Raw genomic sequence first — 17,423 nt, forward strand, 5'->3', positions numbered from 1 at the left:
TGCGATATTGTAGTGCCACATAGTAGCACAGCTTGTGTAATAATGGCAGTGGCTGCGATATTGTAGTGCCACATAGTAGCACAGCTTGTGTAATAACGGCAGTGGCTGCGATATTGTAGTGCCACACAGTAGCACAGCTTGTGTAATAATGGCAGTGGCTGCGATATTGTAGTGCCACATAGTAGCACAGCTTGTGTAATAATGGCAGTGGCTGCGATATTATAGTGCCACACAGTAGCACAGCTTGTGTAATAATGGCAGTGGCTGCGATATTGTAGTGCCACACAGTAGCACAGCTTGTGTAATAATGGCAGTGGCTGCGATATTGTAGTGCCACACAGTAGCACAGCTTGTGTAATAATGGCAGTGGCTGCAATATTGTAGTGCCACACAGTAGCACAGCTTGTGTAATAATGGCAGTGGCTGCGATATTGTAGTGCCACACAGTAGCACAGCTTGTGTAATATTGACAGTGGCTGCGATATTGTAGTGCCACATAGTAGCACAGCTTGTGTAATAATGGCAGTGGCTGCGATATTATAGTGCCACACAGTAGCACAGCTTGTGTAATAATGGCAGTGGCTGCGATATTGTAGTGCCACATAGTAGCACAGCTTGTGTAATAATGGCAGTGGCTGCGATATTGTAGTGCCACACAGTAGCACAGCTTGTGTAATAATGGCAGTGGCTGCGATATTGTAGTGCCACACAGTCGCACAGCTTGTGTAATAATGAAAGTGGCTGCGATATTGTAGTGCCACACAGTAGCACAGCTTGTGTAATAAATAATGGCAAAGGCTGCGATATTGTAGTGCCACATAGTAGCACAGCTTGTGTAATAATGGCAATGGCTGCGATATTGTAGTGCCACACAGTAGCACAGCTTGTGTAATAAATAATGGCAAAGGCTGCGATATTGTAGTGCCACATAGTAGCACAGCTTGTGTAATAATGGCAGTGGCTGCGATATTGTAGTGCCACACAGTAGCACAGCTTGTGTAATAATGGCAAAGGCTGCGATATTGTAGTGCCACATAGTAGCACAGCTTGTGTAATAATGGCAGTGGCTGCGATATTGTAGTGCCACACAGTAGCACAGCTTGTGTAAATAATGGCAGTGGCTGCGATATTGTAGTGCCACATAGTAGCACAGCTTGTGTAATAATGGCAGTGGCTGCGATATTGTAGTGCCACACAGTAGCACAGCTTGTGTAATAAATAATGGCAAAGGCTGCAATATTGTAGTGCCACACAGTAGCACAGCTTGTGTAATAGTGAAAGTGGCTGCGATATTGTAGTGCCACATAGTAGCACAGCTTGTGTAATAATGACAGTGGCTGCGATATTGTAGTGCCTCACAGTAGCACAGCTTGTGTAATAATGGCAGTGGCTGCGATATTTTAGTGCCACACAGTAGCACAGCTTGTGTAATAATGGCAGTGGCTGCGATATTGTAGTGCCACATAGTAGCACAGCTTGTGTAATAATGGCAGTGGCTGCGATATTGTAGTGCCACATAGTAGCACAGCTTGTGTAATAATGGCAGTGGCTGCGATATTGTAGTGCCACATAGTAGCACAGCTTGTGTAATAATGGCAGTGGCTGCGATATTGTAGTGCCACATAGTAGCACAGCTTGTGTAATAATGGCAGTGGCTGCGATATTGTAGTGCCACATAGTAGCACAGCTTGTGTAATAATGGCAGTGGCTGCGATATTGTAGTGCCACATAGTAGCACAGCTTGTGTAATAATGGCAGTGGCTGCGATATTGTAGTGCCACATAGTAGCACAGCTTGTGTAATAATGGCAGTGGCTGCGATATTGTAGTGCCACATAGTAGCACAGCTTGTGTAATAATGGCAGTGGCTGCGATATTGTAGTGCCACACAGTAGCACAGCTTGTGTAATAACGGCAGTGGCTGCGATATTGTAGTGCCACACAGTAGCACAGCTTGTGTAATAATGGCAGTGGCTGCGATATTGTAGTGCCACACAGTAGCACAGCTTGTGTAATAATGGCAGTGGCTGCGATATTGTAGTGCCACACAGTAGCACAGCTTGTGTAATAATGGCAAAGGCTGCGATATTGTAGTGCCACACAGTAGCACAGCTTGTGTAATATTGACAGTGGCTGCGATATTGTAGTGCCACATAGTAGCACAGCTTGTGTAATAATGGCAGTGGCTGCGATATTATAGTGCCACACAGTAGCACAGCTTGTGTAATAATGGCAGTGGCTGCGATATTGTAGTGCCACATAGTAGCACAGCTTGTGTAATAATGGCAGTGGCTGCGATATTGTAGTGCCACACAGTAGCACAGCTTGTGTAATAATGAAAGTGGCTGCGATATTGTAGTGCCACACAGTCGCACAGCTTGTGTAATAATGAAAGTGGCTGCGATATTGTAGTGCCACACAGTAGCACAGCTTGTGTAATAAATAATGGCAAAGGCTGCGATATTGTAGTGCCACATAGTAGCACAGCTTGTGTAATAATGGCAATGGCTGCGATATTGTAGTGCCACACAGTAGCACAGCTTGTGTAATAATGGCAGTGGCTGCGATATTGTAGTGCCACACAGTAGCACAGCTTGTGTAATAATGGCAGTGGCTGCGATATTGTAGTGCCGCACAGTAGCACAGCTTGTGTAATAATGGCAAAGGCTGCGATATTGTAGTGCCACATAGTAGCACAGCTTGTGTAATAATGGCAGTGGCTGCGATATTGTAGTGCCACACAGTAGCACAGCTTGTGTAATAATGGCAGTGGCTGCGATATTGTAGTGCCACACAGTAGCACAGCTTGTGTAATAATGGCAGTGGCTGCGATATTGTAGTGCCACATAGTAGCACAGCTTGTGTAATAATGGCAGTGGCTGCGATATTGTAGTGCCACATAGTAGCACAGCTTGTGTAATAATGGCAGTGGCTGCGATATTGTAGTGCCACACAGTAGCACAGCTTGTGTAATAATGAAAGTGGCTGCGATATTGTAGTGCCACATAGTAGCACAGCTTGTGTAATAATGGCAGTGGCTGCGATATTGTAGTGCCACATAGTAGCACAGCTTGTGTAGTAACGGCAGTGGCTGCGATATTGTAGTGCCACATAGTAGCACAGCTTGTGTAATAATGGCAGTGGCTGCGATATTGTAGTGCCACACAGTAGCACAGCTTGTGTAATAATGGCAGTGGCTGCGATATTGTAGTGCCACACAGTAGCACAGCTTGTGTAATAATGGCAGTGGCTGCGATATTGTAGTGCCACATAGTAGCACAGCTTGTGTAATAATGGCAGTGGCTGCGATATTGTAGTGCCACATAGTAGCACAGCTTGTGTAATAATGGCAGTGGCTGCGATATTGTAGTGCCACACAGTAGCACAGCTTGTGTAATAATGAAAGTGGCTGCGATATTGTAGTGCCACATAGTAGCACAGCTTGTGTAATAATGGCAGTGGCTGCGATATTGTAGTGCCACATAGTAGCACAGCTTGTGTAGTAACGGCAGTGGCTGCGATATTGTAGTGCCACACAGTAGCACAGCTTGTGTAATAATGGCAGTGGCTGCGATATTGTAGTGCCACATAGTAGCACAGCTTGTGTTATAATGGCAGTGGCTGCGATATTATAGTGCCACACAGTAGCACAGCTTGTGTAATAATGGCAGTGGCTGCGATATTGTAGTGCCACACAGTAGCACAGCTTGTGTAATAATGGCAGTGGCTGCGATATTGTAGTGCCACACAGTAGCACAGCTTGTGTAATAATGGCAGTGGCTGCAATATTGTAGTGCCACACAGTAGCACAGCTTGTGTAATAATGGCAGTGGCTGCGATGTTGTAGTGCCACACAGTAGCACAGCTTGTGTAATATTGACAGTGGCTGCGATATTGTAGTGCCACATAGTAGCACAGCTTGTGTAATAATGGCAGTGGCTGCGATATTATAGTGCCACACAGTAGCACAGCTTGTGTAATAATGGCAGTGGCTGCGATATTGTAGTGCCACATAGTAGCACAGCTTGTGTAATAATGGCAGTGGCTGCGATATTGTAGTGCCACATAGTAGCACAGCTTGTGTAATAATGGCAGTGGCTGCGATATTGTAGTGCCACACAGTAGCACAGCTTGTGTAATAATGAAAGTGGCTGCGATATTGTAGTGCCACATAGTAGCACAGCTTGTGTAATAATGGCAGTGGCTGCGATATTGTAGTGCCACATAGTAGCACAGCTTGTGTAATAATGGCAGTGGCTGCGATATTGTAGTGCCACACAGTAGCACAGCTTGTGTAATAATGAAAGTGGCTGCGATATTGTAGTGCCACATAGTAGCACAGCTTGTGTAATAATGGCAGTGGCTGCGATATTGTAGTGCCACATAGTAGCACAGCTTGTGTAATAACGGCAGTGGCTGCGATATTGTAGTGCCACACAGTAGCACAGCTTGTGTAATAATGGCAGTGGCTGCGATATTGTAGTGCCACATAGTAGCACAGCTTGTGTTATAATGGCAGTGGCTGCGATATTATAGTGCCACACAGTAGCACAGCTTGTGTAATAATGGCAGTGGCTGCGATATTGTAGTGCCACACAGTAGCACAGCTTGTGTAATAATGGCAGTGGCTGCGATATTGTAGTGCCACACAGTAGCACAGCTTGTGTAATAATGGCAGTGGCTGCAATATTGTAGTGCCACACAGTAGCACAGCTTGTGTAATAATGGCAGTGGCTGCGATATTGTAGTGCCACACAGTAGCACAGCTTGTGTAATAATGGCAGTGGCTGCGATATTGTAGTGCCACACAGTAGCACAGCTTGTGTAATATTGACAGTGGCTGCGATATTGTAGTGCCACATAGTAGCACAGCTTGTGTAATAATGGCAGTGGCTGCGATATTGTAGTGCCACACAGTAGCACAGCTTGTGTAATAATGGCAGTGGCTGCGATATTGTAGTGCCACATAGTAGCACAGCTTGTGTAATAATGGCAGTGGCTGCGATATTGTAGTGCCACATAGTAGCACAGCTTGTGTAATAATGGCAGTGGCTGCGATATTGTAGTGCCACACAGTAGCACAGCTTGTGTAATAATGAAAGTGGCTGCGATATTGTAGTGCCACATAGTAGCACAGCTTGTGTAATAATGGCAGTGGCTGCGATATTGTAGTGCCACATAGTAGCACAGCTTGTGTAATAACGGCAGTGGCTGCGATATTGTAGTGCCACACAGTAGCACAGCTTGTGTAATAATGGCAGTGGCTGCGATATTGTAGTGCCACATAGTAGCACAGCTTGTGTAATAATGGCAGTGGCTGCGATATTATAGTGCCACACAGTAGCACAGCTTGTGTAATAATGGCAGTGGCTGCGATATTGTAGTGCCACACAGTAGCACAGCTTGTGTAATAATGGCAGTGGCTGCGATATTGTAGTGCCACACAGTAGCACAGCTTGTGTAATAATGGCAGTGGCTGCAATATTGTAGTGCCACACAGTAGCACAGCTTGTGTAATAATGGCAGTGGCTGCGATATTGTAGTGCCACACAGTAGCACAGCTTGTGTAATATTGACAGTGGCTGCGATATTGTAGTGCCACATAGTAGCACAGCTTGTGTAATAATGGCAGTGGCTGCGATATTATAGTGCCACACAGTAGCACAGCTTGTGTAATAATGGCAGTGGCTGCGATATTGTAGTGCCACATAGTAGCACAGCTTGTGTAATAATGGCAGTGGCTGCGATATTGTAGTGCCACACAGTAGCACAGCTTGTGTAATAATGGCAGTGGCTGCGATATTGTAGTGCCACACAGTCGCACAGCTTGTGTAATAATGAAAGTGGCTGCGATATTGTAGTGCCACACAGTAGCACAGCTTGTGTAATAAATAATGGCAAAGGCTGCGATATTGTAGTGCCACATAGTAGCACAGCTTGTGTAATAATGGCAATGGCTGCGATATTGTAGTGCCACACAGTAGCACAGCTTGTGTAATAAATAATGGCAAAGGCTGCGATATTGTAGTGCCACATAGTAGCACAGCTTGTGTAATAATGGCAGTGGCTGCGATATTGTAGTGCCACACAGTAGCACAGCTTGTGTAATAATGGCAAAGGCTGCGATATTGTAGTGCCACATAGTAGCACAGCTTGTGTAATAATGGCAGTGGCTGCGATATTGTAGTGCCACACAGTAGCACAGCTTGTGTAAATAATGGCAGTGGCTGCGATATTGTAGTGCCACATAGTAGCACAGCTTGTGTAATAATGGCAGTGGCTGCGATATTGTAGTGCCACACAGTAGCACAGCTTGTGTAATAAATAATGGCAAAGGCTGCAATATTGTAGTGCCACACAGTAGCACAGCTTGTGTAATAGTGAAAGTGGCTGCGATATTGTAGTGCCACATAGTAGCACAGCTTGTGTAATAATGACAGTGGCTGCGATATTGTAGTGCCTCACAGTAGCACAGCTTGTGTAATAATGGCAGTGGCTGCGATATTTTAGTGCCACACAGTAGCACAGCTTGTGTAATAATGGCAGTGGCTGCGATATTGTAGTGCCACATAGTAGCACAGCTTGTGTAATAATGGCAGTGGCTGCGATATTGTAGTGCCACATAGTAGCACAGCTTGTGTAATAATGGCAGTGGCTGCGATATTGTAGTGCCACATAGTAGCACAGCTTGTGTAATAATGGCAGTGGCTGCGATATTGTAGTGCCACATAGTAGCACAGCTTGTGTAATAATGGCAGTGGCTGCGATATTGTAGTGCCACATAGTAGCACAGCTTGTGTAATAATGGCAGTGGCTGCGATATTGTAGTGCCACATAGTAGCACAGCTTGTGTAATAATGGCAGTGGCTGCGATATTGTAGTGCCACATAGTAGCACAGCTTGTGTAATAATGGCAGTGGCTGCGATATTGTAGTGCCACATAGTAGCACAGCTTGTGTAATAATGGCAGTGGCTGCGATATTGTAGTGCCACACAGTAGCACAGCTTGTGTAATAACGGCAGTGGCTGCGATATTGTAGTGCCACACAGTAGCACAGCTTGTGTAATAATGGCAGTGGCTGCGATATTGTAGTGCCACACAGTAGCACAGCTTGTGTAATAATGGCAGTGGCTGCGATATTGTAGTGCCACACAGTAGCACAGCTTGTGTAATAATGGCAAAGGCTGCGATATTGTAGTGCCTCACAGTAGCACAGCTTGTGTAATAAATAATGGCAAAGGCTGCGATATTGTAGTGCCACATAGTAGCACAGCTTGTGTAATAATGGCAGTGGCTGCGATATTGTAGTGCCACACAGTAGCACAGCTTGTGTAATAATGGCAGTGGCTGCGATATTGTAGTGCCACACAGTAGCACAGCTTGTGTAATAATGGCAAAGGCTGCGATATTGTAGTGCCACATAGTAGCACAGCTTGTGTAATAATGGCAGTGGCTGCGATATTGTAGTGCCACATAGTAGCACAGCTTGTGTAATAATGGCAGTGGCTGCGATGTTGTAGTGCCACATAGTAGCACAGCTTGTGTAATAATGGCAGTGGCTGCGATATTGTAGTGCCACATAGTAGCACAGCTAGTGTAATAATGGCAGTGGCTGCGATATTGTAGTGCCACATAGTAGCACAGCTTGTGTAATAACGGCAGTGGCTGCGATATTGTAGTGCCACATAGTAGCACAGCTTGTGTAATAATGGCAGTGGCTGCGATATTGTAGTGCCACACAGTAGCACAGCTTGTGTAATAATGGCAGTGGCTGCGATATTGTAGTGCCACATAGTAGCACAGCTTGTGTAATAACGGCAGTGGCTGCGATATTGTAGTGCCACACAGTAGCACAGCTTGTGTAATAATGGCAGTGGCTGCGATATTGTAGTGCCACATAGTAGCACAGCTTGTGTAATAATGGCAGTGGCTGCGATATTATAGTGCCACACAGTAGCACAGCTTGTGTAATAATGGCAAATGCTGCGATATTGTAGTGCCACACAGTAGCACAGCTTGTGTAATAAATAATGGCAAAGGCTGCGATATTGTAGTGCCTCACAGTAGCACAGCTTGTGTAATAATGGCAGTGGCTGCGATATTGTAGTGCCACACAGTAGCACAGCTTGTGTAATAATGGCAGTGGCTGCGATATTGTAGTGCCACACAGTAGCACAGCTTGTGTAATAATGGCAGTCGCTGCGATATTGTAGTGCCACATAGTAGCACAGCTTGTGTAATAATGGCAAAGGCTGCGATATTGTAGTGCCACATAGTAGCACAGCTTGTGTAATAATGGCAGTGGCTGCGATATTATAGTGCCACACAGTAGCACAGCTTGTGTAATAATGGCAAATGCTGCGATATTGTAGTGCCACACAGTAGCACAGCTTGTGTAATAAATAATGGCAAAGGCTGCGATATTGTAGTGCCACATAGTAGCACAGCTTGTGTAATAATGGCAAAGGCTGCGATATTGTAGTGCCACATAGTAGCACAGCTTGTGTAATAATGGCAGTGGCTGCGATATTATAGTGCCACACAGTAGCACAGCTTGTGTAATAATGGCAAATGCTGCGATATTGTAGTGCCACACAGTAGCACAGCTTGTGTAATAAATAATGGCAAAGGCTGCGATATTGTAGTGCCTCACAGTAGCACAGCTTGTGTAATAATGGCAGTGGCTGCGATATTGTAGTGCCACACAGTAGCACAGCTTGTGTAATAATGGCAGTGGCTGCGATATTGTAGTGCCACACAGTAGCACAGCTTGTGTAATAATGGCAGTCGCTGCGATATTGTAGTGCCACATAGTAGCACAGCTTGTGTAATAATGGCAAAGGCTGCGATATTGTAGTGCCACATAGTAGCACAGCTTGTGTAATAATGGCAGTCGCTGCGATATTGTAGTGCCACATAGTAGCACAGCTTGTGTAATAATGGCAAAGGCTGCGATATTGTAGTGCCACATAGTAGCACAGCTTGTGTAATAATGGCAGTGGCTGCGATATTGTAGTGCCACATAGTAGCACAGCTTGTGTAATAATGGCAGTGGCTGCGATATTGTAGTGCCACATAGTAGCACAGCTTGTGTAATAATAGCAAAGGCTGCGATATTGTAGTGCCTCACAGTAGCACAGCTTGTGTAATAATGGCAGTGACTGCGATATTGTAGTGCCACATAGTAGCACAGCTTGTGTAATAATGGCAAAGGCTGCGATATTGTAGTGCCACACAGTAGCACAGCTTGTGTAATAATGGCAGTGGCTGCGATATTGTAGTGCCACACAGTAGCACAGCTTGTGTAATAATGGCAGTGGCTGCGATATTGTAGTGCCACACAGTAGCACAGCTTGTATAATAAATAATGGCAAAGGCTGCGATATTGTAGTGCCACACAGTAGCACAGCTTGTATAATAAATAATGGCAAAGGCTGCGATATTGTAGTGCCACACAGTAGCACAGCTTGTGTTATAAATAATGGCAAAGGCTGCGATATTGTAGTGCCTCACAGTAGCACAGCTTGTGTAATAAATAATGGCAAAGGCTGCGATATTGTAGTGCCTTACAGTAGCACAGCTTGTGTAATAATGGCAGTGGCTGCGATGTTGTAGTGCCACACAGTAGCACAGCTTGTGTAATAAATAATGGCAAAGGCTGCGATATTGTAGTGCCTCACAGTAGCACAGCTTGTGTAATAACGGCAGTGGCTGCGATATTGTAGTGCCACATAGTAGCTGTAGCTTTTTGATACATCAGTGGTGGGAATTGTAACAGCTTGCAGTTGTATGTCATGCATTCCTAGTTCACTGGTTGAGTAAGCTCTTTAGTGCAATAAGTGATGTGGCCATGATTTTGTAGTAGTTCCTTGTCACAACATGGCAAGACGATATCTTGGTAATTTCTGATTCTGTTGATCTTGGTACATGATGTTGCTGAGTATAATTTTTCTTTTTGAACTGCACTGTTTTTGCCCTCCCCCTTTCACGCCCAAGTTTTTTTGACTGACGCACACAAAATGACACCAGGTCTTCAGTTTTTATAGATTTTCTCTTTTTCCTTAGAATTTCATGGGCTGACATAGTAAGAACAAATATTGCCCACATAATTATCGATCGGAATAAAGTACTGGTTTTCCAAACATTGTATTGCAACAATTTTTATAAGAAGGCAAAGACAAACTTTTTTTAATTTAGCGCAATTTAACCGCGTGCTCGTCATTTGTTAGTTCCAGTTTATGCATGTTTTCAGATAAACTACATCAAATTAACTTCAAAGATTCAGAGTTAACTCTTCAGGAAAGCATATCCAAGTATTATACATAGCTATTTTTCAGGTTTAAGCGAGCTGGTTGTGATAGTCATGTCAGCACCGTTTCTACACAATACAGCATCAACATGGCGGCAATAAAAGCAGGCTTGCATGGTCATTTCATTTCTAAATTTTAGCGGCTTTATTTTATGGATTGAACAAATCTCAACTGTCCATTTTTGCTCATGATTGTCTAATTGATTGACAATTGGCCATAATCTGTGAATAAATCAAGTATAGCACAACAACACGAGGATTTGAGAACATCATCGAGCGAAACGAGTGGTGACTATTGAACAAATTCAAGATGGTATTGTGAAGAATTTTCTGCATTGTTGTTCAGATGCGGCCAAAATAGGCTTGCAAGAAAGTATTATTTGCTGCTATTGGTTTTGCAATGTCCAACTGGACAAGAAACAAGTCTTTTCACTCAAATATTTGCGAATTGTTGGCAATAGTCCGATGCCATGAGTACTTACAAAAATACCGAGATGGTGGCTGAATTTATTCGCCGCTAGTAGTAGTAGCTTTTATTTTACAACGCTATAACCCTGACAACAATAGCTGGTTTTCACAAGGGGCGTTGGCTATCTACTTTTATACATGATACAATGTTTACAATAATTTTACTAATTGTATATTAATATATAGAGATATTTAATTTCTTTTTGTTAAAAAAAAATAAATTCTTAAAATTGGTTTTTGTGAGAGGCTAATTTTGTTACAAAGGCATTAAATGTATCACATTCTCTTGTTTCAGGGGATAAGCTGTTCCAAAGTTTTGCTCCGCTATATAAAAAAGATTTTTTCATGTTTTCAGTTTTAGGAAGGGGTAGTTGCAGTGAGGAGTTGAACCCCTGAGATCAATTTTAGTAACTTCATTTTTGAACTTAAATAATTTGGTTAAACATTCTGGGGCTTGACCCTTCTAAAGTGTCCCATCCTAAGGCAGCAAGCGCCTCTAGATGGGGGGAGTCATTCCTCCAGTTTAGAATAACTCGGGCAGCCCTGTTTTGTAGGACTTGCAATCTTCTAACGTGGCCCTGGCCCAGAGTACCCCATACCTCACTGCAATACCCAAAGTGGGGTTTAATAAGGGCATTGTAGATAGAGATTAGAGTATTTCTGTCCACATAGTCCTTAACCCTCCTTATTGCACCATACCACAGGAGACTTTTTTTTGCAATTTCATCAATTTGGTTGGCCCATGACAAGTGATTATCAACTGACACTCCCAATAATTTGCTATGGGATACTTGCTTTATGTTGCTAGAATCGATTCTGATAGATGGCTGTTTATCTAAGTTGTTTAACTTATAACGAGATCCAATCAGCAAAAATTCGGTTTTAGCAACATTAAGGCTCAATTTATTTGCCCTTAGCCAAAATTTAACCCTACTCAGGTCGTCATTCATGGCCCCCTCAACTTCCTCCATTGACACGCCAGATATTGTCAAATTAGTATCATCCGCAAACATGCGAGATGTAGAATTTTGCAAGCACGCTGGTAGATCATTAATATATAGGAGGAAGAACAGGGGGCCAAGAATTGATCTCTGAGGAACACCACACGTGATATGGCTTTCAGAGGATAGCGACTCATTAACCTGGCAAACTTGTTATCGGCCAGATAGGTAGGACTTAATTAGAGACAGAGCATCATGAGAAATTCCAAGGATTTGCATCTTGCGAAGTAAGATCTCATGATCCACTGTATCGAAAGCCTTTTTTAGATCTAGCAAAACGACCAGATTAAACATTTTGCGGGCCATGTTAATTAACCATGAATTTGTGCAATCCAACAGAGCTGACATGGTTGAGTGAAGCCTCCGAAAGCCAAATTGGTGGTTAAAAATTAAACTATTTTTTAGCAGATATTCGTATAATTGGTTATAAAGTATTCGCTCCATAATTTTACTAATGACTGGTAGAATTGAAATAGGACGATAGTTTTCCGGTAATCTTCGTTCACCTTTCTTGAAAAGAGGTATTACCCTAGCTATCTTTCAATCATTGGGAAAATGGCAAGTTTTGATAGAACTGTTGAAGATATAAGAAAGAGACTGAGCAATTGCTGGCGCTGCAGCTTTTAACATTTTTCCTGACACTTTCTCAATGCCAGTGGCTTTAGATTTTGATAAGCTGTAAGAGCTTAATTTAAGAACATCATTGTCACTAACAGTTTTAAAGTTGCGAAATTGTGAACTCGCACCTTTAACAAAATGCTCAAAGTCAACACCGTTACTATCAATGGATGCCGCAAGATTTTGACCAATGTTAAAAAAATACTGATTAAAATTCTCAGTTATTTCATCAGGCGCATATACACTAGCGCCATTTATTTTAATCTCATTCACTGTACGCTGATCCGAGGATCGTCCGAGAAGATCATTAATTATCTTCCAGGCTTCCTTTGGATTATCATGTTCCTGGGCTATTTTATTTTTATAATAATTAGACTTCGCCTCCCTTAGGGCAATGTTAACTTTGTTTCTCGCATGTTTATAGCTTTCCCAATGAACACTATTATTTGTAATAATTGCTTTTCTTTTGATTCTATCTCTTGTATTGATCAAAGTCTTAATTTCCCCAGTTAGCCATGGAATACTTCGGCGTCTTAGCTTTTTGCGTTGCAGCGGAGCGTATTTATCAAGGACTTCGAGAAAAAGCGTTTTCCAGCACGACCACATTGATTCCGTGTCAGGCATCAATGCGATCATGTGCCAAGGTTGTTTGCCTGAGTCCTCAATGAATCGCTGTTCATTAAACCTTTTATGTTTGTAATTTCAATGATTTTAGGTTTAGAATTCAATGGTGTTTTATAGTTAATTTTGCGAATGCCGAAAATCATTCCATGGTCACTCAATCCCAGGCCGTAAAACTCTTTTAAATCGCTATCAAAATCACCCAAAATATCATGAGTCAAGTCCATGATCTAAAGGCAAGGTCCGTGGTCGTGGATGGATTTCGAACGCGCGAAAAAGTTTTAACTTTGGATAAAAAATTCATGACGAACGGTTCGTTGTACTGACTTGAGCTGTAAGAGAGAAACGTGCAGAATTTCATATAAGGCAGTCCTTTCGTCTTTTTGTCCAATGACAAAGAGGCAAAATACGGAGAATTCTGTATCTAGGCGCTAAAGGGTTTGATGTTTGTAGCTCGTATGGTATAGCATGAACAAAACAGATGAAGGTTGTGATGACTGAGGGATGTTTGTTGTCTTAACATGAATTTGCCATATGTAAGCTCCTTTGCAAGTTCTTTAGAATTTTATTTTATTCTTAAATGTTGTACTGGGAATTCTTGGTTGAGTTTTATTTGATTCACATGGTCTAACAATTAACATGCAATTCCACTGCTTGAGAAGCTAAGAACCTAGAAAGAAGAGAAGGAGAAGGATAACAATAAAATAACCTGAAGAATAATAGTTAGGAGTTCATATGAAGAAATATGTTGACCTGCTTTGATAGGTCTAGATGTAAAAAATCATATATAATTAACTAGCATTTACAAATTCTCTCCCAACGAATCCGAAAGTTTTATAACAATTACTGAGTATAATTGACTTACCTAGGGAGGGGGGGACTCCCATATTATAATGACGGGGATGCTTGTAGGGAATTTCATTTTTACCCCTAAGAGGTACCAACGAACAACGTACCAACGTACATTTGTAGTTGAAAAGCATTTAAATCAATTTCATTAAACTTTTTTTTAACATCGAAGTAGCAGCTAGGTCTGACCCCAAAAATGTACCGTGTCTCAAAAAATGCCAGCGCTTGAACTCGAACCCCCTAAAAGGTACCAAACCCGTGATTTTTACCCCTAAAAGGTACTACGAGCATCCCCGTCATCTCGGTATAAAGAGTCCCCCCCCCCCCCCCCCCCCAGGGATTTGATTTCAGCGTGAAGAGTTTCAAATCTGCCCGGGTGTGAGTGTAAAGGCATTTCGCATTCGCTTTTACATTCACGAATGTGGACGTGGTGTGTTTCTCCTTCATCAGCAGCGTAGATAACCATAATTTTTGATAAGATTCGACGCCCAAAAGAATTTCTTGAAGTAGAACAACTCGCAAGATTTGCCACAATTAATTCAAGATGGCGACTAGAGATACAATAGGACAGCTGTTTTGATTCGCTCTCTGTACGGTTTCAAAGTACACACTTCACGATTAGCTAAAAGAGTCACAGCCCCATAATCCATAGCGAACGTGTTAAATAAGACGGCTGTTTTGATTCGCTCTTTGTACGATTTCAAAGTAAACACTTTTCGATTGGCCATATATTTACCCATCATTTTTTCAATCGAAGTGTCCACACCACCACTGCCGCCGCCACTTGCTTGGTTATTCACAAAACTGGTGTTCCACGACTAAAAATGGCAATGGTGACGATTATAACGGCGTTGATAACGATAATGATGATTTGTAATGATGGTGACGATTATAACGACGTTGATAACGATAATGATGATTTGTAATGATGGAGATGATTGATGATTTGTAATGATGGAGATGATTTGTAATGATGGAGATGATTTGTAATGATGGAGATGATTTGTAATGATGGAGATGATTAATGATGGAGATGATTAATGATGAAGATGATTAATGATGGAGATGATTAATGATGGTTATGCAGGGACCACAGAGACAGTTGAAAAAGTTGCCATATTGAAAAACAATAAAGGAATAAATCATAGTATTTGACTTGTTTCTGTCGCAAAAAGTGGTGGGCCGTGCCCCTCCCCCCTCCCAAGCCCCTTCCACTCCGCGGTGCCTGCGATGTAATGATGATGATGGTGATGATAATGATGATGATGTATATATTGATGATTGGTAATGGTGGCGATGATTGATTGCTGATGTAAGTGGTCATGGTTATAATACTAATGCTGATGCTTCTCTCTCAAGCTAACATATAGTAGTAGTAGCAGCAGTAGCTTTATTTTAAGAGGGGAACACTTAAAAGTGTGATACACTTACAAACTTGTGGCCCTCCGCAAAAAAAAAAACAAATAATAAAATTACAATATAATCAATAATCAACAACAAAAAATATAATATTTATAGTGAAATAGATTGAAAACCAAGTCCGAGGCTTGACATCGGGAGATAGTTAAGCGCATTGCAGCTTTGAAAGCCGCACTGGATGGCCGCTTTTTCGATTCTCCCGGAAGGTTGTTCCATAATTTCGTCGCTGTCACCATAAAAGTTCCCCCCCTCCCTCAAGCTCACGCGAATGAATGTTTAGGCAAAATGAAATTAACCCCACCAAACCTAGTATTTGCATTGTGTACATGCGGTTATAATACTTACACTAATACTTCTCTCTCTAGCTATTATGGAAGCTCTCGTCTTCACTGGTGGCATGGTAAGCCAGCTCACTAGTGGCTTGTGGATTGACAAGCTAGGCTTCACTGGCCCCTACTGGTTCATCTTCGGCTGCCTTGTCATCGCTTTCTTTTACACCATCTTTCTTGTTCCTGAGACACGTTTTCCAGATGAAAACACGGAGAAGTCCAGGTTCTTTAGCTGCAAAACTCTCAAGCGCATCTGGAAAGTGTACTCAACTCCGCGAGATGGCGGTAGAAAGAACATGCTCCTTCTGACCCTGAATGACGCGCTGACGCAGGTCGCCATCCAGGGTGTAGGCCCCGTCATGACCTTGTACATACTTCACTCGCCGCTGTGTTTTTCGGCTGATGACCTTGGCTATTTCTCGGCCGTCCGGTTTCTGGTCATGGGTTTCGGTGCGGTTTTTGGGCTCAAGTTCCTCGTGAAATGGATAGATGAGTTGAGTATCAGCAGGTTAGGGCTTCTCACCACTATCGGGACCTATGTGCTGTTCGGGTTCTCCACCACTCGCGCGATGGTATTTATAGGTGAGTGAAGTAGATCTCTTATTGGATCAGGAAAATTATAAGCATCTCCCCGTTTAGTATTATGTCTAAACTTAGTACCCTAAATTTTTATATCAAAGCCGTTTTCGGGTGAAAACAGTAACGGTTATTTGGCTTTTTGGGTGGCAAACTCGCGCGCACCTTTTGGCGGCAAAATAACAGGATAATAGCATGTCTATTGTTTTTGCTAGTTGGCGCGATGGAGTAAGCATGTCTATTGTTTTTAGTTGGCGCGATGGAGTAAGCATGTCTATTGTTTTTGCTGGTTGGCGAGATGGAGTAAGCATGTCTATTGTTTTTAGTTGGCGCGATGGAGTAAGCATGTGTATTGTTTTTGTTAGTTGGCGCGATGGAGTAAGCATGTCTATTGTTTTTGTTAGATGGCGCGATGGAGTAAGCATGTCTATTGTTTTTGTTAGATGGCGCGATGGAGTAAGCATGTCTATTGTTTTTGTTAGATGGCGCGATGGAGTAAGCATGTCTATTGTTTTTGTTAGATGGCGCGATGGAGTAAGCATGTCTATTTTTTTTGTTAGATGGCGCGATGGAGTAAGCATGTCTATTGTTTTTGCTAGTTTGCGCGATGGAGTAAGCATGTCTATTTTTTTGTTAGATGGCGCGATGGAGTAAGCATGTCTATTTTTTTTGTTAGATGGCGCGATGGAGTAAGCATGTCTATTGTTTTTGTCAGTTGGCGCGATGGAGTAAGCATGTCTATTATTTTTGCTGGTTGGCGCGATGGAGTAAGCATGTCTATTGTTTTTGTTAGTTGGCGCGATGGAGTAAGCATGCCTATTGTTTTTGTTAGTTTGCGCGATGGAGTAAGCATGTCTATTGTTTTTAGTTGGTGCGGTGGGTCTGTTGAATGGAGCCGTTGCGCCTGTGTTCAAGGGAATGCTATCGCGAATCGTCAGCCGCGATGAACAAGGTAAGATCCGACAAGAAGGGGTTAGGCTCAGTGGGGGGTTAGGCTCAGTGGGGGGTTAGGCTCAGTGGGGGGTTAGGCTCAGTGAGCCTTTTTCTCACATCTATATTTGTATGTCAACAGGAGCCCTATTCTCGTTCGTGGCCTCCCTAGAGACGCTTTGTTCGTTTATTGGAGCGCTAACCTTGAGCTCGATGTACCCGGCCTTCCTTAAACACGACTTGCCGGGAATGGTGTTTTTCCTGGTGGCTATCGTGAGTCTCATACCCCTGCTAGTCACGTGG

At 42.9% G+C, this 17,423-nt stretch overlaps 1 protein-coding gene across 1 annotated transcript in view; it reads left to right on the plus strand.

The window, feature by feature from the left end:
• Positions 1-17,423, plus strand: part of LOC5510526 (proton-coupled folate transporter) — a 35,460-nt gene that overhangs the window by 17,134 nt on the left and 903 nt on the right. The window contains exons 4-6 of the mRNA XM_001630929.3: positions 15,651-16,196; positions 17,059-17,142; positions 17,263-17,422. Of these exons, the coding sequence (XP_001630979.3) occupies positions 15,651-16,196; positions 17,059-17,142; positions 17,263-17,422 (790 nt within the window). The remainder of the gene's footprint in view (positions 1-15,650; positions 16,197-17,058; positions 17,143-17,262; position 17,423) is intronic.

This window comes from Nematostella vectensis, chromosome 6 (genome assembly GCF_932526225.1).
Source record: "Nematostella vectensis chromosome 6, jaNemVect1.1, whole genome shotgun sequence".
Taxonomy (NCBI): domain Eukaryota; kingdom Metazoa; phylum Cnidaria; class Anthozoa; order Actiniaria; family Edwardsiidae; genus Nematostella; species Nematostella vectensis.